This window comes from Haliotis rubra, unplaced genomic scaffold, assembly GCF_003918875.1.
Source record: "Haliotis rubra isolate DU_JTF1 unplaced genomic scaffold, ASM391887v1 Scf137, whole genome shotgun sequence".
NCBI classification, from domain to species: domain Eukaryota; kingdom Metazoa; phylum Mollusca; class Gastropoda; order Lepetellida; family Haliotidae; genus Haliotis; species Haliotis rubra.
The window spans coordinates 292,518-320,053 of NW_025765303.1; the positions used below are offsets into that span (position 1 = coordinate 292,518).

The window sequence follows — 27,536 nt, forward strand, 5'->3', positions numbered from 1 at the left end:
TAAACAGGTGAGTGGTTAAAGCGCAGGCTTGTCACGCTGAGATAGGTTCGATTCCCCATTATTGGGCTTTCGAATGTGTGAAGCCCATTTCTTTTCAGTCCCCCGCCGTGATATTGCTGGAATATTGCTAAAAGCGGCGTAAAACTAAACTCAGTCAGTCAGTCAGTCAGTCGTTACTAGATGATTGTGCTGTTTTCCCAATTGCGCTTCCATGCCACGGCCAGGTACATCTTAGAGTGGCATGACAGTATCTGAGGTTAAAAAGACATGACTGGGACAGAAGTCTGTTCACAGGTGAGTCCTGGTTTCGTGCGGATGGTTCTACAGGTTTTGCACCCAGGACATGATGTTTTCGTTACGTTTAGGGATGGAAGTGTGACAGTATGGAGTGACATCACAACTCACGGGAGATGAGTCTACATTGTTGATGGCAAATATGAAAAGCTTTTGCTGACCAATATGACATCCTTCAAGATAATGTTCCAATATCATGTTGCAGCAAAATAATCCCTATCAACCCACATATTGTGTGTCATAAAAGACATAACATTGCTGTACTGCAATGGCCGGCTATCAGGCGCGTAGCAAGCCATTTTTTTTTCGTGTAAGCCCGATTGGTTGCAAAGCTTTAAATTTAGATAGTATTGAGGGCTTGCCTACCTTAATTTTTTATGAGACCTGAAGTGTTATTGTTTGATGTTAGATGATTTTAATAACTTCAAAATGTTGTTATCTTATCAATATTTTGAAATCATAAGGATAAGTTAGAGTAGTCTACCATTATATCAGACAGAAAAAGCATTTGATTGAAAAGTGACTTTCTCATGTGCAAATATGTTTTGACATTGTCCAAAGCAGGTTTAATGATACAATAACATGCATCGAGTATTTGTTTTTTTCTAAATGATTGTAAATACCTGCATTTCAGTTATGATTCACATATATGAGTGTAGCAAAACATTCACACACATGTCGATGGAAAAAAAAACATCACTGAAAGAATGACACCTTTCAAATCTATGATATGAAGAATAACATGTTTACTGTAAATGGTGACTCTATTTGTAAGGCTTTGTTATCAAAGAATATTGTAGTCAATATGATTCATAGAGGGATTACAATTTTCATATTGTTCTGGTAACGTGTTTATGGGTATTTTTTGTCATAATTAGACGTTTTTATAATGGTAGCTACGCCCCTGGCTATTTCACCAGACCTCTCCCCTACAGAACATGTCTAGGATGATAAGGAACGATGCCAATGACAGGACCTGAACCCGCTGACCATGCAGGGGAGATCTTCAATGAGCCACTGCTGCCTCACCTTTTTTAATGCTAATGATGGTCCCCTCCTACTGAATACTGACAACATGACTGACACGTGTTGCTCTCCCTCTGTTTCCAGGTATGGGTCTTGTCAACAAACTTCTTATGATAAAAGATTAATGAAAAAACATCATATTCTTTTCAATATACAATTTACACTACTTTATTTGAAGCAGAGTTATTTTTTCTATTGGTATACTAAGGCTAAAAGTTTCTGAAATGACTCCCAAATACAAGTTCAAAGTATTTAGCAGCACTGATAAAGCAGCATAAATTGCTGATTAGAGTGGTAGTCAGCTTGCAGATGCTTCTGATGTCCCTCGCCAGGTTTGCCTTGTGATCACTCATGGGTCAGCACAAATCACACATTCACTTTTTGCTCATCTCACATTCACAGTACACAGTACCTTGCCTGAATTTTTAAAAGTGGCATCAAAAATCTCACCATTCCCATTCACACACCAATGAATGCAAAACACAAGAACTAAATCCAATAATGCTTTTATTACCAAATTCAGCAAAAGACTCAATAAATTGGCACTTGATGATTTAAATTAGAGAATATATATCCCAGACTTCTTCATTTGTTCCGGATGCTCACAACAATTAAAATTAGAGGCTGAGGATGAGGTGTTGGGTAGGGGTGGGGATGGTAGAAGAGGATATTTTGTATGGAGACCAGATATATTTTCAGCTATATATGTAAAACCAGTCCCCTATCTAAAGCTAAGAGCCTATATATTTCTTTGGTAAAATCATCTTTCAAAAATTCTTTTTCAGCAGTCAGAAGCATTGGGTTTTTTCAAGCACCTATGAGACAAGTTATTTTTTAAGGTGTTCTGTTACCATTAAACAGATCTGTAAGTGTCTGAAACAAAGATAGATATACCAACAATATGAGATTAAGACCATTTCAAAATTGCCATTTCCACCATTAATACTGTTGAAGACATGTCAGTTACCCAACACATGAGTAGATTTAATGCTCAACTGACAAACATGTATCATACTTATCCATCCCAAATGAACCACACTGGAGACTAGTCACATGTTTGAAAACACATAGAAATAGACCATGAAAGAAATGTTGAAGGATCTAAACATAAAATGACCAGTCACATTGATGTTTTGAAGTAGTCTAAACCCAAAACAAGTGTATTTGTAACTTAGGTTCACCACAAAATGCAGACTTTATATAAGAAATACAGCTCTTACAGATTTCACATTGTCTACAAAAAGGTCAACAGCAGAAATGTGTTGATAATCCTGCAAGTTTTACAGGTGGACTGTCCATCTGGGCAATTCAGCACAATAGTAACTAAAACACAGGCACACTAGTACTCCCTTAGATAGTGAGTGACACTCCTTTTAATAGTATTCCAGTTATAACACCACATATTTGATGTGGGAAGTTGGAAATGAGGCAAGTGTTAGATGGTAAGTGAGTGAGTTAGGTTTTATGCCCCTTCAGCAATATTCCAGCACTGTCACCAGAAATGGGCATCATACATTGTACGCAAGTGGGGAATCGAACCTGGGTCTACCCCACCTCGTCATGGTCTGAGGTACAACAAATACATTAAGTTGTCTTCTTCTTTCTCTTCTCCCGTCTCTTCACCACCTGATTCAGCTGGCGGATCTGGTCATTGAACTCTTCCTCTACTTTCTCAGCCTCAGCTCGGATCTGAGCCAGCATGGTCTGCTTCCGATCTTTCAGGATTTGTTCACTTCTGGTCTGAAAGCCAGAAAGTAACACTTCTTATATCTGGGACCTATCCACAAAGCGTTCATAGCACTACGTCATTAGTAAACCAATGATACAGTTTACAGTTACAACATGTCGTAACATTACAAACGCTTTGTGGATCAGGCCCCAGGTCTCTTAGATTACCATTATTCAGGCATTTAAGCAAGGATAGCAATCCACTGGAAGTATTTTGATCAAATTTTGGTGTTTGTCTCTAAATTATATAGTTCCTAATGCAAAGGTATTATAATATTGCATTCCATGAAATGATGTAGAATTAAGCTTAAAGTTACTTTATTGCACCCTTTTATCAATGAACCACAAGCAGACGTTAATTAGAAAAAGCTATCATTACATTAATAATCAGAATTCATAATTCTGATTTTAAATTTTGAAATATTTACTGTACATGTATTTGCCTCTCAGAATGCCTAGATATATTCCACAGTCTGGCACCTAGATGACACTACTGTCAGAAGCTAATTACAAAATCCTGAGACCAGACTGTTCTCTTGTCTACTAACAGATGTGCTTATTCTGAAAATACTGCTGACTGTCCTGATGCACTTTACGAACGGTTTAGAATAACACAGAACAATTGGCTTGGTTCATGACTAGTGCCAAAAGACTCATATTGCAGACAGGTGGGATTGAAAATAGTTCATTTAAGTCAAGTAAATGGATAACTTTGTATCCTTTGCAAAGCTCACCAACAACTCTAGGGCGTCTTCATTTTCTTTAGCTCTTTCGACCCTTCTCTTCAAATTTTCTGATGCCTTAGCCTGAAGAAAAGAATTGATTTTGCTTGACTAGACTTGCGTCACATTCTTTATGCCTTTTATTGTTTGTAAATGAACAGCCAGTAAATGTCAAAAGCCAGCTTTAAAGGGAAATGTGACCCCAGACATGAAACAGTGTTGAATTACCATTTCTTCACTAACACTTCACAGGTCATCAGGATCAACCCAGTCCCTGCCCTCCCTCTTCTAACCCTGACTTTCAGTCACAACCTACCTCTTCCTGCTCCACCTCAGACAGACTGAAGAAATGGGGAAACCCACGTCTCCTTGCCACACTGTAGTACCCTCACACGCCCACCATCCTCTCCTTCTGGGGACACCCTCAAACATCCACCCACCCCTCCCATTCCCAGGATCTACCCACCTCTCTCCCGCATCAACCTCTCTCCGCTCCAACAGGAGACATCATCAAGCATCCACACACACCCTCAGGAGACCCTCCCGGGATCCATCCACCTTTCTCCGCTCCACCTCAGACAGACTGTAGTAACAGGGACACCCACCCCCTAGAGCCAGGCTCAACCCACGTCCTCCTTGCCACACTGTAGTAACAGGGGACACCCTCAAACATCCACCCATCCCCTCCCTCTGCTAGGATCCACCCACCTCTCCCTGCTCCACCCCAGACAGACTGAAGAAATGGGGACACCCACCCACCCCACTGCCAGGCTCAACCCACGTCTCCCTGCCACACTGAAGTAACTGGGGACACCCTCAAACATCCACCCACCCCCTCCCACTCCCAGGATCTACCCACCTCTCCCCGCTCAACTTCGTAACAGGAGACATCGTCAAGCATCCACCCACCCTCCCACTCCCAGGATCCACCCACCTCTCTCCTCGCTCCACCTCAGACAGACTGTAGTAACAGGGACACCCACCCCCTAGTGCCAGGCTCAACCCACGTCTCCCTTGCCACACTGTAGTAACAGGGGACACCCTCAAACATCCACCCACCCCTTCCCTCTGCTAGGATCCACACACCTCTCCCCGCTCCACTAAGACAGACTGTAACAGGACACATAGTCAAGCATCCACCCACCCCCTCCCACTCCCAGGATCCACCCACTTTTCTCTCTTCCCACCTCAGACAGACTGTAGTAACAGGGATACCCACCCCCTACTGCCAGGCTCAACCCACCTCTCCCTGACTGACTATAGAAACAGGGGACACACACCCCCTCCCACTCCAAGGATCCACCCACCTCTCTCCGCTCCACCTCAGACAGACTGTAGAAACAGGGACACCCACCCTCTACTGCCAGGCTCAACCCACCTCTCCGTGTCTGACTATAGTAACAGGGGACACCCTCACACATCCACCCACCCCCTCACTCTGCCAGGATCCACCCACCTCTCTCCGCTCCACTTCAGACAGACTGTAGTAACAGGGACACCCACCCCCTACTGCCAGGCTCATCCCACCTCTCCTCGCCCCACTGTAGTAACAGGGGATCACCCTCAAACATCCACCCACTCACCTCCCTACTGCCAAGCTCAACCCACCTCTCCTGCCCCACTGTAGTAATGGGGTCACCCTCAAACATCCACCCACCCCATTCCTCTGCCAGGATCCACCCACCTGTCTCCGCTCCACCTCAGACTGTCTGTAGTAATAGGGACAGCCACTGTGGGTCCTCGGATGTCCAAGCTCCTTACAGTTTCCACATCGGACACTTTTCACTACCGGTGACACAGACGACTTATCCATCGTCTTCTTCTCCTCATCAGCAGACCCCTGTAACTAGGGACAGCCACACAATCCAGGCTGTTTCCACATCGGACACTTTTTAAGTGTATGTGTCTTCTTTTTTTCAGGTGTTTTGTATTTTTTGTTTTGATTTTTCAGTTGTTTTTGGTTTTGTTTTTTTGGTTTTGTTTTGTTATGTGTTTTTTTGGGGGGTTGGTGTTTTGATGGTTTTTTGTTTGTTATTTTTGTTTTTGACGGGTATAAGTTAAACCACACAAAATGAAGGTATATAAATGAAGGAAATGTTGTCATCTAATTGGTTCATGAATCCAGGCATCCTTCGTTTAGACTGAGCATGCAAAGCAAAGTTCAACTGACACTATCGTTAGAACAAAGAGGTATCATAACTGCTATAATGTCTGATTTTAATGTTTTTGATGATAAACAGTAGTATTCAAGAAATAATAAGGCAATGAGGCATCTGAGTTCAAAATCAAAGCAATTCAAGAGTGAGAGAGTCCTGACATAACCAATAGGACCAGTCCATCCAGTTAATAAAAGCTTGGGTAATCTTCATTTGGCTGTTACAACAAGCAATGCATGGCGTACTTGGAACTTATTCCTCCACTGAATCCCCATGGGGCCAAACAACCAAGAGCATGGAACAACAAAACTTCCAATGCCTTTTGAACATATATATCCCTCATGCTTGGGTGTTCAGATGCTTTAGAAGATTCATTGATTTCTCAAATATTGCATGACCAATTGTAAAACATGTCACAAACTTATTAAAAGCATCTTTATTTTAAACACAAGCCATCATCCAAGTATTTACAATGTCTGTGTGACACATCCTGCAACCTTACAGCAAATACTGTAAACACTGCCGACAGAAGATGTATGATGTCTGAAAACATAACCAACAATATTTCTGAATAACTAAATACTTTTTTAGCCGCATCAGCAATTTTGCAGCAGTTCATGACGATTTGAAACATAAATAACCAGATTTGTGTTTGAAGTTAAGGGGCTCCTATATGTTCACTGCTGTAGGTTATCATCCCGCCGAAGACCCAGGTTCGATTCCCCACATGGATTTTACATGACGCGGGATTCCTGCGTATTTGACGCAACAATTTTATTAAAGACTCTCAAAATATATCGTACGAGTCAAGCTTGACGCAAGTATTATGAGTGACCCTCAGAATTCAGTTCAGAGTCAATAAAATCGATTTGATAGAAACAATGATAGTTTTTGTGAGGTTTTCATTAATTTAGATATTTCTTTCAATTCATGTTAATAACTGTATGTTACAGTGAATAAATCACAAGCCTGATTATGTGTTCAGTATACTGGAATTTGTTATGAATGAACTGAACAGTGAAAAATATACTATTTATTAACTAACACAACACAATAAAATCATTGCAAAACTCTGCTTTTTGATATACACACATAAGTATTATGCTAAAATTCACGACTCCCAAATATTGAAAATGACTCCCCAAAATAGATACTGTGGGTCACCATGACTCTCTTTTTTCAAAGCCTGTGTAAAACCCTGCATGGATTCAATGTGTGAAGCCCATTTCTGGTGTCCCCCGCCATGATACTGCTGGAATATTGCTGAAAGTGGCGTACAACCCAACTCACTCACTCAATTATTATAATACACAAATTTTGTACTTTTAACAAAATGCCTTACTGTCAATGACATCATCATCTTCTTTGGTCTTCAGTTCATGAAGAATGCCTGATGCTGTTTTTCTGTCAGTTGCCTTGTCATCAAGACTCTTGAACGTTGATGAGGCTACAAATTGAAGAAAAGACTGAATATTATTCAAGATGTATTTTAGTGTGTATCAGGAGTATTAACATATTTCCTGAGACACATATTCTCAATTGAAGCAATGCATTAATGTGGTAGCCTGAGTGGAAATTAGTGAGGTTCTTTCAACTTTTAGGAGAGTCAGAAACCTGTGATCATTGATTCTAATTAAAAGCCCTGTTTAAAAGTCCAATGTATGTCAGCATCACATCCATGCTCAGCAGTTGATTTCAACCAGTTTACAGATGACTGTGTAATGATGAAAGTTTAACTTTGATTCAGTAACTGATTTACATCAATGAAGGTCATAATAACTATAGTTATTAGGTGATTAGGTGTTTTCCCAAACTGTTTCCTGGGGATTTGGGAAATGACACCAAACAGCAACTTTCACCAACCACAGTGATTTTGCTTGTGGCAGATCACATGTTCATGATGCATTAACTTTTGGATGACAGCTTAGGATGTTTTGGATGACACCCTTCAACCCTGGAAACAAATTTCATGTGAATATCATGTGCTAAGACATAATTACATTGATTTGTGACTGAAACTCTTTGCACTGGAGTTACACAAGCTTTGGGTGGTGTTCTGGCAGTAGCTGATGTTCCTGTAGGCTGTTGCCATGGTGATGTGGCAGATGGCTGTTGCCATGGTGATGTCACCGTGGCAGACGGCACCCTTCTAGTTTCCTTGTGTGGATGACGTACAACTGCTGCTGTGGGTGATCTGCTGTAGATGTATGGTGTCACTTCAGGGGATGATCTGGACGACTTGTTTGAGCCTGTTTCTTCACCACCACAGTACTTGTGACTCTGAATCTTTCTGTACAACGCCAACTGAAAGATTGAACACATTCATTAGCATGCAGTAGATTTTATTTCGGATGGAGTGCCAATACTTATTACTCTACTACTTGTGTCCGTGGCACATGATGCAGGAATTCTGTATAGTAGGAAGGTTTTTTTACCCAAAATACCCCCTCACATATAGCTGGCAGTACCAGTATATGTTTTCCAAAATATGTCTCAGGGGGTTTCAACAGAATTGTATTGTTTTCATCCCAACATGTCAAAAACATTTTCATGATATTAATCATGACCTGCATTTCTGAACTAATGTATGACGAGGTAGAATAACAACCTATTTGTTTTACACTTTATTTTATCAACATCTTGTAACAGCTTAAGTTTAAATTATGCATGACTTCAAATTGTCCTTATAACCAAAAAGCATACCATAAGTCCTGACAACTCGTATTTTCGTTTGTGAGATGATACCTAACCAATCAGAACCATATAATCATTATATTTATAGACACGGAAAGAATCATGGACCAGAAGGAATTAGAAGAAAGTTTGTTAGACATTGGTAAGTTCAGAATTTTCAGAACCCAAACTATGAGCAATGCTGGTCACTTATTTGCAATCATTCATGAAGGAAATGAGCTGTATCATGCTATAGAAAAGCATACATTTCCTACAGCAGTATACAGTAATATCTATCACTGTTAATTTAGAATGTGTTAAATATCATTTGAAATTATTTAGAAAAACTACCAGGGAGACCTAAGTAGTACCGGAAAGCTGCTAAGCTATGCCCCTGCCTCGCCACGGACCAGTGCAGCCAATATGGCGGCAGCGAAGTTTTAAGATTGAGCCCGGTTTATTTTCAACAGCTGATTACATAATGCTGAGTGTTGTGGACAACTGAAAACCTACATGTAGAAGATAAGTTACCTATTCTGTCACTTCATTTTAAGTCAAATACTTGTTATTAGTGTCAGTATAAGTACAGTAGCTTTGTAGTAAAGTTTCAAGTGGGCATGTTGTAGCTCACTGGCTTCAATTCTCAGTACACAGTTTAAGAAAGACTAACTTATATCGCTAAAAACTTCTTTCACATATTCGCTTAATTTTTAGAAGGGAAATATACCTTTCGTTAAATGACATATCACGATCTGCCATTGAAATACTACAGAGTTGTTTGAGTGTTTCTAGTTAGTGTTCAAAAAACATCTTCACATACACCTTCAATTTTTATGAGGGGAATATACCATCAGGTGAAAGGTGTTTGCAAGTAATAGTGATAGTTTTATAATTTAAAAAATTGTTAGTGTGTATTTGAGGGTGTGTAAAAATATGACATATCACTGATCTGCCATTGAAAATACTACAGCGTTGTTTGAGTGTTTCTAGTTAGTGTTCAAAACATCTTCACATACACCTTCAATTTTTATGAGGGGAATATACCATCAGGTGAAAGGTGTTTGCAAGTAATAGTAATAGTTTTATAATTTTAAAAAAAATGTTAGTGTGTATTTGAGGTGTGTGAAAAATATGACATATCACGATCTGCCATTGAAATACTACAGGGTTGTTTGAGTGTTTCTAGTTAGTGTTCAAAAACATCTTCACATACACCTTTAATTTTTATGAGGGGAATATACCATCAAGTGAAAGGTGTTTTGCAAGTAATAGTAATAGTTTTATAATTTAAAAAAAAATGTTAGTGTGTATTTGAGGTGTGTGAAAAATATGACATATCACTAATCTGCCATTGAAATACTACAGGGCGTTGTTTGAGTGTTTCTAGTTATTGTTCTAAAACATCTTCACATACACCTTTAATTTTTATGAGGGGAATATACCATCAGGTGAAAGTTTTTGCAAGTAATAGTGATAGTTTTATTCATTTTTTGTTAGTGTGTATTTGAGGTGTGTGAAAAATATGACATATCGCCCGATCTGTTCTGATCGCCATTGGTGCTTGTGATGCTTGAGTGTTATAGTTCTAAAACTTCTTTCTTTCTTGTTGATCTTAGTATATGACAAAACTGGAAAGGTGTTTGCAAGGCTTTGTGATAGTTCTAAACTTTCTGTTCTTGAGGGGTCTGTGACAGTGTCAGTTAACATTCTGTCAATGCCCATGTCATTCCACACATGCTACTAACCATTTTGAAATGGATCAGTGCAATATTAGAAAGAATTTTGTCATAATCGCACATCTTTGCATCCTATGAAAATTTATGTTCACTTCAATCTATAAATAGCTTAGTTTGGTTTCAAGTCACTTACCTGATTAGCAATAGACTTTTCAGTCGTATTTCTTCCAATAGGTTTCCTTGGCAGACAGTCAAACTTCTCATCTGTCTCACTTCTCCTAGAACTGGATCCAGCACCAAACACAGACCTACACATGTGTTCAGGGACTGGATTTAATGAATTCACATTTGTCTGCTTCGTCTGAAATGGATCCTGTACACCAGACTGTGACACAGCCTTCTGCTCTTCAAGCTGGAGAGTCCTGGCATATTCTGCGTCTGCAATCAAACTAGCTGATCCTCCTCCACCATCAGCCATGTTTCTCTGAAGCTCCTCCTCCTGGAGGATCCTGGCCAGCTCAGCATCATAGTCAAAAGTGTTGGAGTCATGTCCTTCTGTAGCTCCATCTGAAGGTTGATAATGCTCAAACAGGGCTTTTCTTGAAGTTTTTACTTTAATGACATTGCTTTGTGATGCACAAACATCACGAGAATAAAGATTTGACATACGAGTACTGGGATCAGACATGGAATTTGAACTCTCAGCACTAGTATTTAATCTGTGGGTATCACATTTTGAAGCACTAAAATTTGAGCTGGATTGTCCAATGTAAGCACTTGATGTTTGGCTGCACTCTACTTGCTCTCTGTCTGCCAATGCCTCTTTAACCCAACTTGAGCAACTGCTAGAAGCAGTTTTAGGTATCTTGCAATCTAAAGGCGAACTAAAATCCTTTGTGTCACATATTCTTTTGTGTCTCAGTGACATTGCCTCCACGACTGGGACACATTTTCTCCCACTTTCCTTGTCAAACTGTTCCTGAAGCTGCCTGGCGAATTCCTCATCTGTCATTGCTTCAGTCTTAACCCATCTGATGCTGTTTCCACTAGAATTATTTCAGTCTTGATCTCATCATCCGGTAATTTGATAGCACCATGTACTTGGTCCCTAATAGCCCTGTGTGATATTCCCACACTGTGGGCAACAGACACAGACTTGTGAGTATCAGTGTGGTCCTTGGTGAGCTCTGACATTACTGATTGAGAAATCTGATTAGATGCACATTCACCACTGTCTGGTAATTTGATAGCACCATGAACTTGGTCCCTAATAGCCCCGTGTGATGTCCCCACACTGTGGGGAACACACACAGACTTGTGAGTATCAGTGTGGTCCTTGGTGAGCTCTGACAATACTGATTGAGAAATCTGATTAGAAGCACATTCACCACTGTCTGGTAATTTGTTAGCACCATGAACTTGGCCCTCAATTTCCCCATGTGACCTCATCACACTGTGGGCAACAGACACAGACTTGTGAGTTTTAGTTTGGTCCTTGGGGAGCTCTGACATTACTGATTCAGAAATCTGACTAGATGCACATTCACCAATATCCTCAAGTAACTGACCTTCATATGTATCTCTCAAACCTTCATTATCAGGTACCACACATTTACCAGTGTAGTCACATGCACTCTTTTCTTCATGACATGGATCAGAAGTCTCCATGATCTCACAGTTCTCCGTGTGCCCCATGTCTTTAATACTTGGCTCAGAAATATCCTGACTGACACTCTCAGTACAGTCCTGTGCTACAATCCCACCAGAAAAAGCATCTTGATCTGTAGAAATACCTTTTCTCAGAGAACACACTATGGCCTATGGGACTAGTTATCTCAGAATCAACATGGCTTTCAACAGTCCTGCTTTCAACAAAACTATCAGACTCTGTTAACTTTATTGAAGAATGTCCATCAAGATCACTGCCAACTGAAACACCTGGTTCTGACAAAATGTCTTCTCCAAAACTGTCAGATCTTGTATTGTCTTCACCAGTGATATGACTAGATTCTATGTTTTCTGACACCTTGTCTTTTGAATCATTGCACACATCAGTACCATATGTTCCACAAGTGTTCTCACTGGTCAGTGAGACTGAAGTTGGACAACCCACCACGCTTTCTGAAGCATCAGAAATAGCATCTCCTGAAGGACCTAAACAAGACAACGTTGATGACTCCTCAACTTCCTGTTTTCCTAAAAGGGAAGATAAGGCCATATCCCTTCCTTCATTCCTTCCATTAAGCACAAGCTGTTCCCCTGAAATGGGGACACGTTTTGTGGCACTCATCTCACTCTCAGTTGACTCTTTCATGTGTTGAACACTTTGATGAGCAACAGGTGACATATGCTTGTTTTGGTGCGTTTCAGATCCCAACTTGCTCCTGAGAAGTCTCGATGGTCCATCACTACCAAATTTTGACTTCCTATATTCATCATCAAATTCCTGCTGAAGACGTCTTGCCAGTTCCTCATCTTTCAAAGTCTCTGTACCAGCTTCAGTACCAAGGATATCAGGAGCATGGCTGATGTTGGCTGTTCTGTCAGATTTATCTGAAGCTTGAGCTTGGACAGAAGCTGTACCACTGTTGACAGATATGCACGATACGGTGTCTGACAATGGTTTGCACAGAGAATTGGTTACACTCTGAACATGACCACCAACATTACCACATCTCTCACCCAGGTCCAATCGTGGAATCTTTGATTCTGGTGATCCATGACCTGAAGCATACCGTCTCTTTGTTGGAGTCTTGAGAGGTGAGAATCCCTTGTCAGTGGTACAGCTGGATTGTCTTGATAACACTTTGTTGTCATTCATATCCATCTGCTGTCTCACGCAGGTAATGCCAACATCTTGAGAATCCATATCTTGTTCTAGAAGACTCAAGTTCAAAGCAAGTTTTACTTGTTCTTCTTCACTCAAGATGTCAACAGAACTGCAATGTTTTCTTGATACAGTAGGCAGACTTAACACAGAACCTGGTTGATCTACCAGTACTTTGTTCAGTTCAGAAGAATTACCAGTCACAGACTTCACTTGTTCTTTATTGTTTTCTGAGCTTGGAAATGTTTTCCAGATGCCAGCTGAATCCAGTTCAGGCTCTGAAACTGAAGATTGGTCTGTTTTGTTTGGGGAACAAAAAGGTTTTGATGCTTTTGGCTGATTGATAACTGAATCCACTTCATTCCTGTCATGACAGCAATGTTTCTGTAACAATGGCGATGGATTGGTTTGGTTTTTGGAATTATCAGATAGAGATTCTGATCCTTGACTTTGAATACAATTTTCCTGTAATACTGAGGATGGATCAGTGAAGGTTTTGGAACAAGGACATTTTATTCCTTCTGGCAGCAAGGTAATAGAATCAGGTCTGTTGCTGCAATTTTTCTTTAATACTAGAGATGGGTCAGTGTTGTTCTGGAGCTCTTTGTCATCACACACTGGAATCTGGCTCTCCTCTTGAGAATCAAGAAGAATAACACAAGAATTCTGATATCCCTCATTGGCACATGGAATCTGGTCATCCTCTTGGGAGTCGTCCAATATAACCAAGTCGCAGACTGACCCTCCGCAAACAGGCAGAGACCCAGTCCTGGTTCTTGGCACATCAACATCTTCATCTTGAGAGTCAACAAGTTCAATGACTTCTGGAGAGGTTTGAGCAGAAGTAGTGAATTTCCCACTTGATAGACTTTCAACACTTTTTGTCAAAGTGGTCTGTATTTGTTGATCTGTTTCTTGTGAATCAACCACAGTTATTGGCTTGATTGTGGCTGTAAGCTTCATTTTTTGTTCATTACTGAAAGAGGAATCGAATGAGATAGTCAGAAAGTATATGTGGTGATGTTTTCTGCTGCTCAGCAGTAGTACAGCTAATTCATAAAAATAATCATGTTTTGGCCAGAAACCAGTGACCTTAAGCATGATAAAACTACTGAGGCACATTGGCACACAAACAGCAAAGTCTGACATCTTTATCTATATCAGTGAACTCATTCAGCAAACACTGGTTTCAAGAGACAGCATGGCAATGTGTTAAGAAAAGTGAGTGAGTGTGTGAGTAAGTGAGTATGGATTTACACCGCTTTTACTAATATTCCAGCAATATCACAGCGGGGTACACCTGAAATAGGTTCAACACATTGTACCCATGTTAAGAAAAGAGGACAATGGTGTTATTACATGTAAAATAACTAAAATGTCTTTTCTCTCATATATTTCTCAGGACCCATATAAGATATGTAAAAATTAAATCAAAGTTATATATTGTAATAATGCAAATTTATTGGCCAACAGGCTCAAACTGAATAACCTGTCTAAATATAACATAACAAAATGTAAAATATCACCTAAAATGGGGGATACTGGGAAATATTAATTAAAAGGGATCTGCTGGTGCTAGTGAAGTTACCTTTTGTGTTGGTGACCATGTTTGTTGGTAACGATTTCTTTCATACTTTCTTCTATGGCCTAAGAAGAAAATATCCATCAACAGATTACAATGAGATGCATTGGCCACTGACATCTTGGATATATAAACAATAAAAATATATACAAATAAACATGTTCAAATAATTTCGTAAACTCTGACTTGCACTGGCAATCTGATTATATCTCATTTATTCCACTTATTGTAATAACAACTTCATCTGAACTGAAAGAACAGCATCTCCTTTCTGAAACATTTTCCAAAAAAAAGGTCAGTGAATATTATGTGTTTAACAAAAACAAAATCTACTAATAGGCACATTTACTGCAGTAATAAATTGGAAATTTTAACTATAAATTGTATATTTATATACTTATCCTATCTCACGACTTGCACCTCTCTCTCTTCATTCGACCATGAGTGGAAACGAATAAAAACTTTGCTCCAGGCCTACCTTGTCCCTGTCCCCGTGCTGTGCATGCCTTCCTGTCTCAGTCATGCTCACTAGTCCGTGACAGCACGAGGCATGTGCAGTCCTCACCCACATGATCACCTCACATATTCATTCTCGATCTTGGAGCCATAAAGGGACAAAAGCGGAACGGTGGTAATCTAGGTAGTGGATAGGTAGGGTTAGACTTTATCGCGTGAGATAGGATAAGTATATAAATATACAATTTATAGTTAAAATTTCCAAATTTTTAAACTTATCCTGTCTCACGACTTGCACTTATCCCACGGTAGGAAGGTGGGTCATAGATTACCCGAAGTTCAAGCGATAACAGCTAAGCGTTATGCCAAAACAACCTTAGGAAGCAACTACAAGGCAGGCCAATAACTACCAAAGTTACTACGTGTGATGGTTAGTTCGAACCCATTGACTTACTAAGCACAATTGCTCCCAGGGACCGGGATTCCTGAGCAATGTGGTGTTCAGTCACTACCTTCACAAAGTGAAAGGCGCAGCTTAGCGAGTGTAATCAGTCGCATCGCCACGATTTCCAAGGTACCTCCGTAATAAAAGTCTAACGACTAGTATCGGGCCAGCCCCTGCTTCGAAGCAACCCCCACAGACACCGTCCCGAGGAGGGTGAAAGGGTAATTGAATCGTAAAAACTCACAATTTTAGCGTTCAGTACCACAACATCATCTTATGACTTCCACTACTTACCACAGTAAGATCACATAGATGTGTATAGGTACTTAGGAGCATGAACGCTATGAAGTGTAACACTTCCGGGAAGGACTCACTTCACTGACTTAATTACTCCGTGGAGCAGAGGACAGTAAGTGAGGTGGCGACTCTCCAGAGTCTCAAAACAAAAAAAATCCCGGAAGAAAACAAAGACGCAAATCAGAAATAAGTTTCAGATTTATTCAGATTGTACACAAGCAGAAACGATCGCGACTTGGGATCAACTGCACAAATGGGATCCATATAGCATCGTAGCATAAGGAAGTTCATTATCTGCGATGTTGAGCCGCTGACAACTGCTGAGCAAGGATGAGTGGGTCAAACTGATGAAGGCCTTGAATATCCGTCACCGACACATCTCTGAGGTAATGAGACGAAAATACAGTGTCAGAACGCCAAAAACAACCCTCCGTTATAGCAGTTAACGAGCAGTTACTATGCAACGCCATAGTAGAAGCCAATGCCCTGGTTTCATGAGGGTTTGATGCCGTAGGTGGTGGCAAACCGGCAAAAGTGTAGGCTCGTAGTATTGTAGTTCGTAGCCAATATGAGAGTGTTGTGCGAGAGACTTCCACCTTGGAAGCAGTAGACAAGGGTATAAACAGTCTCTTACGCAAGCGGCGGCATGCTTGCGATGCTTTAAGGAAAATGCGAAGTGCTCTAACTGGACAGAGAGACAGATCCTCGACATCTTCTGGACCCAATATAGTAGACAAAGGCGGGATTGTAAAAAAACGATCAGGTTGACCCGGCAACTGTTTTTTTGCGACAAAATCCGAGCGCAATCCCAAAAATACCTTGCCATGTCTACCCTGTTCAAAACGGACACGGTTGACATCTAGAGCATGAAGTTCTGATACTCGTGCCGCCGTGGCCAAGGCAATCAGAAAAAAGGTCTTGAACGAAACCTGTTCAAAATCCTTATCCTGTAAGGGTTCATAATGCTCGGACACTAAGTGGCGAAGGACCACGGATAAGTCGACGGGCGACTGGAACGAGACAGAGCGTCGGCAATCATGTTCTTTGTTCCAGGGATGTGCCTTGCTCTTGCTACAATGTTGAGAGAATCTATCAGAAGATAAAATCGAAATGTCCACTGTAGAAGTGCTGCTGAACCCGTCGACCCTAGGTGATTGATGTACTACACTACAGTCGAGTTGTCGGACTGTATCAGCAGGTGAGACATCTTGAGTAGAGCCGCCCTGCTGAATTGCCAGTAATACTGCCTTGAACTCCAGAATGTTTATGTGGAGTGACTTTTCTTCGGACGACCACTGCCCTGCCACTTGATGCTGAAGGAAGTGGGCGCCCCAACCTTCGAGAGATGCGTCCACAAACAACTGATGGGTTGGACTGAAGGGCACCAAAGAGACGCCGACGCAAACATTCTGTACGTTGAGCCACCAACACAGAATTGGACATAGTTCCCTGGGTAACCGAATCAACTCCTGAGGGTTGTTGGCTTGAAGATGAGGTCGCAGAAATAACTGAAGCGGGCGAAGCTGCAGAGCCTGAGCCTGAGCTGACGTTAAGACGCCCAGCAACTCCTGCCACTGGCGTAGAGTTCTGGGGTGATCCAAGGCTTGTGGAACTAGACGCTGAATTTTGGTCCACCTGTCCTGGGGAACAAACAATATGGCTTGTTATGTATCGAATACTGCTCCTATGAACTGAAGTCTGCGAGTCGGTGTTAACTCCGACTTCTCATAATTGAGGAGCCATAATTGATGGATTTGAAGAATGATTGGATCCTGTTGTGCCTGGATACAATTGTCGATATAGCTTTCGAAAGTCACTCCCCGAGAGTGAAGGAAACTGCTGATGGGGCCGTAGAGATTCCAAATGGAAGGACTTTCCATTGGAAATGATGGCCCTCGAAGGTGAACCTCAGATACTTCCGATGATCTGGGTGAATCGGAATGTGAAGGTATGCGTCTTGAAGATCGAGGGATATGATGAAATCCCCTTTCTTCAGAATTGAGCATAGAAGACTGACTGATACCATTCGAAAGTGAGGTGGCTGTTGAAGGAAATGAGTGTTGAATGTCTTCATATTGAAGATGAGACGCAACTTGCTGGAGTTTTTCTTTGGCACAAGAAAAATCGGGGAGTAAAACCCTGGAGTTATGCACACCGGAACGAGGCGTTCTACCGCATTTTTCTCCAGTAGAGTTGAGATTGTGGACGAAAGGACTGCAGCCTGATCCTGAGGATACGTTAGCTGGAAAGATTGAGGGGTGGTTCCCCGACAACAGGCATTCGATAGCCGTGAATGAGAGTCATTGTGACAAATGGATCTCCTAGAAACTCCCAGTTGGGAGCAAACAGACCAGACCTCCTGCCTACAGGGGAATCGAACACCGGAACCGCCGGAACCGGCAGAACCAATCCGAGCTCTGATTTCCATGAGTCACTGTTTGGAATTTTTATTTCCAGTTCCAGCGTCGGGTCGAAAGGGGCGACGTGACGCGGAACCACGAAAAGGCTTCCTGCCCCTGCCTCGTGCTTGAGAAGGCGCCTTGTCTTTCATACAGTCACGAAGGTCTGGATTGGAAGGGGTAAAGTGTGGGGTTCGACGATGCCGCATAGAGTCTTGAAGATGAATTTTTTGCAACTCCAACAGATTTACAGATACTTGAAATTGGTTAAGACGGTCCACCTTGGATGCGACTTCTGCAATAGACCCACTGAACACCGTAATCCCCGACCATGGTTGACGAAATAATTCAGCCTTGAATCTATCTTCCCATGAGGATAAATTCAAAGGGCCCCGACGTCGTATGGCAAGTAGATAGCCAAAGAAATGAGAAAGTTGCCCCAAGACCACCTGGAATTGGTCTAAAATCAGAGCCTAATGTACGCGTCCTGGTCCGTATAGGCATGATTGACAGCCGCCGCCACAGCGTCAACAGCCGAAATGATGCAACTAATGGAAGGGATAGAATGCCGAACCTTAGCATCTAGGTGAGCCAATTCCCTGTCTTCCACAAAAAACGGCGAACTGGAACGCTTGCCACAAACCATGGAAATGTCATCATCAACTGAAGGTGCTGCTGACCAAAGTTGAACACCATGAGTATGTGCCGTCGATGGTCAGAACCTTGGAGCAGACAAACCATCCTTCGTCCTTCTAAGCTTCTTGAAAGCCGCATCAAGAGAAGAAGGTAATTGTTGAAGTCATGGATGCAAAGGAAGTGTGATACTGGAAATATTTCTATTTGTCACGGCATAAGACATGGCCAAATCATCTAGAGATTTACTAAGACGTAGCTGAAGTTTTTCAACTATCCAGGCTAGCACGTGAGCCGGTTAAACAACATCAAAACTGCCATCAGGAGTGGAGATGTCCGACTGCCCAGGTGAAGGTAAAGGAGTCTGAGACCGAGTCCGATCCCTCGAATCCACAGAACGATTATTGCTAGGTATGGCAGACGATTGTTGAACATGTGAGGACGAATGACACTGATTCCAAGCCGATGTAACGGCACGAAGCATGGTGTCTAAATCCGGCGCTGGAGAGGAATCAAGTGCAGGATTCCAAGACTCAGCAATAACCTGTGACCGAGGCAAAGTAGAAGTGGTATGGCGTGAAGGTGAACGCTGATCCACTGAAGCATAACGCTGCCTAGCAGGTGAAACCACCCTCACAGAACGATGTTGATGAGGGTACTATCATGTAAAGGCACTGACCGCAAGACACCGAAAAGACACCGTACGGCTAGGTGAACCGGATCGAAATGGCGAACCACTTTGACTAGGTGAGACTGAACGACTACGGGAATCAAAACGCTGTGGTGAATTGATTCGACTATGAGATGGTGAGTCGAACTGAAACATGTTGAAGTGAATTGAGTCGGGAATGTGAACCGGTTCGTCCTGGTGAACCCATTCGATTACGTGAATCAGTTCGGTCAGGTGAGCCGGTTCGGATGAGTGAACTCGTTCGACCTTTGGCTGCACGGCTAGGTGAATGGTTCCGTTCTGGTGAACCAACACTGGTATTAGACGCAATTCTGATTGGTGAAACGAATCGCGGTGGTGAATCAGTTGGGACTGGTACATTGGAAGGACGACGAGAGCTCGAGCGTGAATGAGATCTTGAACGACTCTTCCCAGCAGTAGAAGAACACATTCGAACCTTCCAACCAGATGGTGACTCAACTCGTGTGGGTGAATGGTTTCGGTGGGATGAAACCATAGGAATAGGAGAACGATTATGTTCCAACCGGGCCAATCCACGCTTCGATGATGAATGCTTGGACTTAGAAGTTTTCGAAGTCTGTGAACACACTGAAGAAACGGATCTACGAGATAAGGTAGATCGCAGGTCTTGCGTAGAGGAAATATCAGTCATTACCACCCTGGCATGCCCATGAGAACATAAACTAGGTGAGGGGAAGCTACCAAAAGCCTTTTAACGTTCTCAGACAAATAGGAATCAATCAAGGCCCATAAAATCCTCGCCAAGAGAGACGAAGCGATATAGAACGGCGAGCAGGGAGGGTGGGGCGATCTAAACATTGTTTCTTAGCGGGAGATGGACCAGACCCCTGCAGAAGCATTCCTAGCCCTATCTGCCAAACGTCTGGCACAAGCACATTTGTAAGATTTAAAAGCCTCATTAGACAGTCCTGAACACTTAGGACAACATGTGCTAATCACAACAACCCAGCAATCACAGCAAGATGAAAAGACTTTATTACAACAGCCACCGCCAACAAATGATGCAACTAATGGAAGGGATAGAATGCCGAACCTTAGCATCTAGGTGAGCCAATTCCCCTGTCTTCCACAAAAACGGCGAACTGGAGCGCTTGCTACAAACCATGGAAATGTCATCATCAACTGAAGGTGCTGCTGACCAAAGTTGAACACCATGAGTATGTGCCGTCGATGATCGGAACCTTGGAGCAGACAAACCATCCTTCGTCCTTCTAAGCTTCTTGAAAGCCGCATCAAGAGAAGAAGGTAATTGTTGAAGTCATGGATGCAAAGGAAGTGTGATACTGGAAATATTTCTATTTGTCACGGCATAAGACGTGGCCAAATCATCTAGAGATTTACTAAGACGTAGCTGAAGTTTTTCAACTATCCAGGCTAGCACGTGAGCCGGTTAAACAACATCAAAACTGCCATCAGGAGTGGAGATGTCCGACTGCCCAGGTGAAGGTAAAGGAGTCTGAGACCGAGTCCGATCCCTCGAATCCACAGAACGATTATTGCTAGGTATGGCAGACGACTGTTGAACATGTGAGGACGAATGACACTGATTCCAAGCCGATGTAACGGCACGAAGCATGGTGTCTAAATCCGGCGCTGGAGAGGAATCAAGTGCAGGATTCCAAGACTCAGCAATAACTTGTGACCGAGGCAAAGTAGAAGTGGTATGGCGTGAAGGTGAACGCTGATCCACTGAAGCATAACGCTGCCTAGCAGGTGAAACCACCCTCACAGAACGATGTTGATGAGGGTACTATCATGTAAAGGCACTGACCGCAAGACACCGAAAAGACACCGTACGGTTAGGTGAACCGGATCGAAATGGCGAACCACTTTGACTAGGTGAGACTGAACGACTACGGGAATCAAAATGCTGTGGTGAATTGATTCGACTATGAGATGGTGAGTCGAACTGAAACATGTTGAAGTGAATTGAGTCGGGAATGTGAACCGGTTCGTCCTGGTGAACCCATTCGATTACGTGAATCAGTTCGGTCAGGTGAGCCGGTTCGGATGAGTGAACTCGTTCGACCTTTGGCTGCACGGCTAGGTGAATGGTTCCGTTCTGGTGAACCAACACTGGTATTAGACGCAATTCTGATTGGTGAAACGAATCGCGGTGGTGAATCAGTTGGGACTGGTACACTGGAAGGACGACGAGAGCTCGAGCGTGAATGAGATCTTGAACGACTCTTCCCAGCAGTAGAAGAACACATTCGAACCTTCCAACCAGATGGTGACTCAACTCGTGTGGGTGAATGGTTTCGGTGGGATGAAACCATAGGAATAGGAGAACGATTATGTTCCAACCGCGCCAATCCACGCTTCGATGATGAATGCTTGGACTTAGAAGTTTTCGAAGTCTGTGAACAAACTGAAGAAACGGATCTACGAGATAAGGTAGATCGCAGGTCTTGCGTAGAGGAAATATCAGTCATTACCACCCTGGCATGCCCATGAGAACATAAACTAGGTGAGGGAAGCGCCCAAAAAGCCTTTTAGCGTTCTCAGACAAATAGGAATCCGACGAAGCGTCCATAAAATCCTCGTCAAGAGAGACGGGCGATATAGAACGGCGAGCAGGGAGGGTGGGGCGATCTAAACATTGTTTCTTAGCGGGAGATGGACCAGACCCGCAGAAGCATTCCTAGCCCTATCTGCCAAACGTCTGGCACAAGCACATTTGTAAGATTTAAAAGCCTCATTAGACAGTCCTGAACACTTAGGACAACATGTGTCCCAATCACAACAACCCACACAATCAATACACGATGTGTGTGGGTCCCAAGATGAAAAGACTTTATTACATTGGGCGCAAAACGTTCGCCACAGCGTCAACAGCCGAAATGATGCAACTAATGGAAGGGATAGAATGCCGAACCTTAGCATCTAGGTGAGCCAATTCCCTGTCTTCCACAAAAAACGGCGAACTGGAACGCTTGCTACAAACCATGGAAATGTCATCATCAACTGAAGGTGCTGCTGACCAAAGTTGAACACCATGAGTACGTGCCGTCGATGATCGGAACTTTGGAGCAGACAAACCATCCTTCGTCCTTCTAAGCTTCTTGAAAGCCGCATCAAGAGAAGAAGGTAATTGTTGAAGTCATGGATGCAAAGGAAGTGTGATACTGGAAATATTTCTATTTGTCACGGCATAAGACGTGGCCAAATCATCTAGAGATTTACTAAGGCGTAGCTGAAGTTTTCAACTATCCAGGCTAGCACGTGAGCCGGTTAAACAACATCAAAACTGCCATCAGGAGTGGAGATGTCCGACTGCCCAGGTGAAGGTAAAGGAGTCTGAGGACCGAGTCCGATCCCTCGAATCCACAGAGCGATTATTGCTAGGTATGGCAGACGACTGTTGAACATGTGAGGGACGAATGACACTGATTCCAAGCCGATGTAGCGGCACGAAGCATGGTGTCTAAATCCGGCGCTGGAGAGGAATCAAGTGCAGGATTCCAAGACTCAGCAATAACCTGTGACCGAGGCAAAGTAGAAGTGGTATGGCGTGAAGGTGAACGCTGATCCACTGAAGCATAACGCTGCCTAGCAGGTGAAACCACCCTCACAGAACGATGTTGATGAGGGTACTATCATGTAAAGGCACTGACCGCAAGACACCGAAAAGACACCGTACGGCTAGGTGAACCGGATCGAAATGGCGAACCACTTTGACTAGGTGAGACTGAACGACTACGGGAATCAAAATGCTGTGGTGAATTGATTCGACTATGAGATGGTGAGTCGAACTGAAACATGTTGAAGTGAATTGAGTCGGGAATGTGAACCGGTTCGTCCTGGTGAACCCATTCAATTACGTGAATCAGTTCGGTCAGGTGAGCCGGTTCGGATGAGTAAACTCGTTCGACCTTTGGCTGCACGGCTAGGTGAATGGTTCCGTTCTGGTGAACCAACACTGGTATTAGACGCAATTCTGATTGGTGAAACGAATCGCGGTGGTGAATCAGTTGGGACTGGTACATTGGAAGGACGACGAGAGCTCCGGCGTGAATGAGATCTTGAACGACTCTTCCCAGCAGTAGAAGAACACATTCGAACCTTCCAACCAGATGGTGACTCAACTCGTGTGGGTGAATGGTTTCGGTGGGATGAAACCATAGGAATAGGAGAACGATTATGTTCCAACCGCGCCAATCCACGCATCGATGATGAATGCTTGGACTTAGAAGTTTTCGAAGTCTGTGAACATACTGAAGAAACGGATCTACGAGATAAGGTAGATCACAGGTCTTGCGTAGAGGAAATATCAGTCATTACCACCCTGGCATGCCCATGAGAACTTAAACTAGGTGAGGGAAGCGCCCAAAAAGCCTTTTAACGTTCTCAGACAAATAGGAATCCGACGAAGCGTCCATAAAATCCTCGTCAAGAGAGACGGGCGATTTAGAACGGCAAGCAGTGAGGGTGGGGCGATCTAAACATTGTTTCTTAGCGGGAGATGGACCAGACCCCGCAGAAGCATTCCTAGCCCTATCTGCCAAACGTCTGGCACAAGCACATTTGTAAGATTTAAAAGCCTCATTAGACAGTCCTGAACACTTAGGACAACATGTGTCCCAATCACAACAACCCACACAATCAATACACGATGTGTGTGGGTCCCAAGCTAAAAAGACTTTATTACATTGGGCGCAAAACGTTCGTTTTCTGGCCTGAACAGGCTTATCCATGTTGAAATTTTGTTTGCATCCACTCTGTCGAGATACAAGAAAGAGAATAAGTATGTGAGGTGATCACATGGGTGAGGACTGCACATGCCTCGTGCTGTCACGGACTAGTGAGCATGGCTGAGGCAGGAAGGCATGCACAGCACGGGGACAAGGACAAGGTAGGCCTGGAGCAAAGTTTTAATTCGTTTCCACTCATGGTCGAATGAAGAGAGAGAGGTGCAAGTCGTAAGTTAGGATAAGTTTAAACATTTAGTCATTGAACTTTTTGGTCTGGTATTTACATGTGTCCAGATATGTTTGGGATAAAACATGTACACCAAAACCTAACTTGATATCGGTAAAATTAAATTACTTTGCTCTGCAACTCACCTTCTGCACCATGCACTCCTCTGTCTGGAGGTCAACAGCAAAGTCCCCCACCATCAGGCTGCCCCCTCTGGTGCTGTCCTTCACCATCAGACTGGCCCCTCCTGTCCTGTCGCCCACCATCAGCCTGGCCCCTCTGGTGCTGTCCTTCACCATCAGGCTGCCCCTCCAGTCCTGTCAACCACCATCAGGCTGGCCCCTCTGGTGCTGTCCTTCACCATCAGCCTGGCCCCTGAACTAGCACCTGCTGCACTGACCCTAGTATCTGCTGGAGAGACCAGTCTAAGTTAACTTAGGGTCAGTATTATTCATTACACTGCTACACTGAGTCTAACAAACCTAATAGATGGTTGCGTCAGCTGACCTTTTGGACCAACCAATCAGAACACAGCTTACCAAATCAAAATACTATTTTCCGTACGATTGTTTCCGAGTGATACACATGGAGGACGCAATGAGTAAACAGTTACTGAAAAAAAATTTTTGGGTCAATATTCAAGGATGTCATCTTGCGGAAATATAAGCTAATAGTAACCATGTCATTAGAAACCCCTAAGCGTATATACTGCAGGTCAAATATCAGTGTTTTATGCGGATTTTCGTTTGTTGATAGATCAGCGACCAAGGGAGAGAAAATCCAAAAATCCCGCCAAATCCTAACAAGTAGTTGTTGTCTGATTGGCTAAATCTGTTAGGCCCTCTTGTGTTTGATTGGATGGTCATAGGTCGCTCAAAGGTTAGCTGACGCGACCTTCTACTGGGTTTTTTTAGACTCAGTGTAGCAGTGTAACGAATAATACTGAGCCTAAGTTAACTTAGACTGCTGGAGAGACAGGAAGAGATGGATCATGATGGACACAGCTGTCCCTTGCAAAACCACAAAAACACCTCATAATTGATGTTTTTGTGTCTGAAGTGGAACATTTTGAGATCATAGAGGCTCCTCAGCCTTAAACTGCTTCCAGTCAAACTGACAATGCAGTGCTTCAATTTGGTGTCAAGGCAAGGCAGACTTTTGCTGTAAGTATTACCAAACTAAACTGCACTACACATGTTGCAGTTAAGCATAGGCTGTTTTGGATTCAAAGAATCAACAGCTTATTTTATTTCATGTGACTCTTATCCATCCAATCGGTAAACGACTACTGTAAAACGAGAAATTTTCCTGCCTTTAAAATTTTGTGACCTTGATACCTCATCCGGGATTTGTGACGTGTTATTTTTACGAGAGGCACCCATCTACGCAAAAATAACATTGTTCAGTTCAGCTGAGCTCAACTAAGCCGACCAAGGGGATTAAAGCAGATCAAAGAGACTAGATGAAAACAATCTCTAATTAAGCCACGCCAGAAGTCTCAATGAGCTAGATTGGTAAACTCAGTGTCATAATGTTGTTATAGTACATGGTTAAATTTCGAGTTATCAGTGCGACTGTACACAAAGGAAAATGTTGAAGTTTGTGACAGTTCGAAAGCGTGGATAAAGGATGGTGCTTAGAGACAATATGTTTTAAGTATGCTGCATTGTTATTAAATATGTTATATTATGGTATAATATGGAATAAACTTTGCGTCTTCAAACTTTTGCGACATCAGGACAATATCCTGCTGGCAAAATTTTCTCGTTTTACAGTATTTGTTAAAGCTGCTATGTTTGACCAAAGTTTGAATACAATGTTGAAGAATTATATTTGAGTTAGAAGCGGTAAATTTCAAGATTGCTCTTACCAAGTGTGCCACTTCTGCTGAGGGCCTGATGAAATGCAGCATGAATGTGACCAGTGTCCTCTGTGACCTCTGACCTCACCACATACACGCCAAAGAAGACCTACGGATATGATTGAGAGAAGACATCAATTTAAATTGCTGTTTTAAAATGTTGTTCAATTGTTATCAAAACATTAAAAACATAAATTAACTGATATGATATAATAACATTGTCTTGCAGTCTGTGTATACAGCTGAATAGATCATATCAGAGTATTGTCTTCTCCCTACCTGAGTAAAACCAGCTAACCACATAGTAGAGCATTGTCTCATTACCTGTATATACAACTGCCAGTAGCTGAACACATCATAATGGAGCATCTTGTCTTTCTGAGGCAAGAGGTACAAGCTCACCTCATCTAAAATGGTAAAACAGGAAAACCTGAATACATGTACAAACACATTTACATTGAATGGAGAACATTGTTAACACAAAACAAACCCAATATTTTTATAATATATTTAAATCCCACAGCCTGACCCCTTTCTGTTATTAAGCCATTAATTTGACATAAAAGTCATCTTCATCAGAGGACATAACAGAAATCTCACCATTGAGCTTGTTGTCTGGTACATTAGCTACAGACTCACAACACTTGATCAGCAAGCCACTCCGTTGCTGAAAACAAGCATGACAGAACTGACCTCATCATTCACAGTGGACTATACAGTTAGTATTTAGTCTACAGATTACAATAGTCTAACCAACATTACTGGTAAATAGTGGTGGTCCGATTAATTTAAATAATCAAAGGTTGGTCACAATGACTAAATGACCAAGCAGTCGATCATGTTTTCTCATAATCGAACACAAACAAGTTTGAAACACTTGTTTGCATTGACAATATTTTGGTTTTGTCTGTTACATTTCATAAGCACTACAAGAGATCAAGTTTGATTGAAAGAGTCCAGGAAAGTAATGTCCCTAATATACTAGTCATCCTTTAAAGATATAAAATTTGCAAATGTATTGTGTGCAATTTGCAAAAACCCTGACAAAAGAACTATATGTTTTGTCTTTATTTTTGTGCATTAACAAACATAACCAGGAAAATTTGATAAATGATGCTAACCAATTATT

General features: G+C 42.4%; 2 protein-coding genes across 3 annotated transcripts in view; both read right to left on the reverse strand.

The window, feature by feature from the left end:
* Positions 1 to 2,559: 2,559 nt before the first annotated feature.
* LOC124268188 lies at positions 2,560 to 12,000 on the reverse strand. 2 transcript variants are annotated; one of them, XM_046703212.1, is made up of 5 exons: positions 7,927 to 8,034; positions 7,269 to 7,373; positions 5,455 to 5,616; positions 3,783 to 3,854; positions 2,560 to 3,060 (listed from the first exon to the last, which is right to left on the reverse strand). In XM_046703212.1, exons 2-5 carry the CDS (start codon positions 7,284 to 7,286, stop codon positions 2,905 to 2,907), a joined length of 408 nt encoding a protein of 135 aa, XP_046559168.1. In that variant the 5' UTR covers positions 7,287 to 7,373; positions 7,927 to 8,034; the 3' UTR covers positions 2,560 to 2,904. The 2 variants fall into 2 exon arrangements, with proteins under 2 accessions (XP_046559168.1, XP_046559167.1); XM_046703211.1 differs by lacking the exons at positions 2,560 to 3,060; positions 3,783 to 3,854 and adding an exon at positions 10,469 to 12,000 and having other exon boundaries at positions 5,502 to 5,616; positions 7,927 to 8,230.
* Positions 12,001 to 24,715: 12,715 nt separating this feature from the next.
* The window catches only part of LOC124268187, a 34,918-nt gene continuing 32,097 nt past the window's right edge, over positions 24,716 to 27,536 (reverse strand). The window contains exons 18-21 of the mRNA XM_046703210.1: positions 27,008 to 27,074; positions 26,732 to 26,814; positions 26,417 to 26,516; positions 24,716 to 24,954 (exon numbers count right to left, since the gene is read on the reverse strand). Coding sequence (XP_046559166.1) covers positions 24,845 to 24,954; positions 26,417 to 26,516; positions 26,732 to 26,814; positions 27,008 to 27,074 — 360 coding nt within the window. The 3' untranslated portion in view covers positions 24,716 to 24,844. The remainder of the gene's footprint in view (positions 24,955 to 26,416; positions 26,517 to 26,731; positions 26,815 to 27,007; positions 27,075 to 27,536) is intronic.

Bases quoted from the DNA above. Each gene is read 5' to 3' on its own strand.
- LOC124268188 (XM_046703211.1), bottom strand. From the start codon at position 11,287: ATGACAGATGAGGAATTCGCCAGGCAGCTTCAGGAACAGTTTGACAAG. The intron at 8,231-10,468 runs GTAAGTGACTTG...TCAATCTTTCAG, and splicing joins AAAAGTCTATTGCTAATCAG to TTGGCGTTGTACAGAAAGAT. The intron at 7,374-7,926 runs GTAATTATGTCT...TTCAATTTGTAG, and splicing joins AGTTTCAGTCACAAATCAAT to CCTCATCAACGTTCAAGAGT.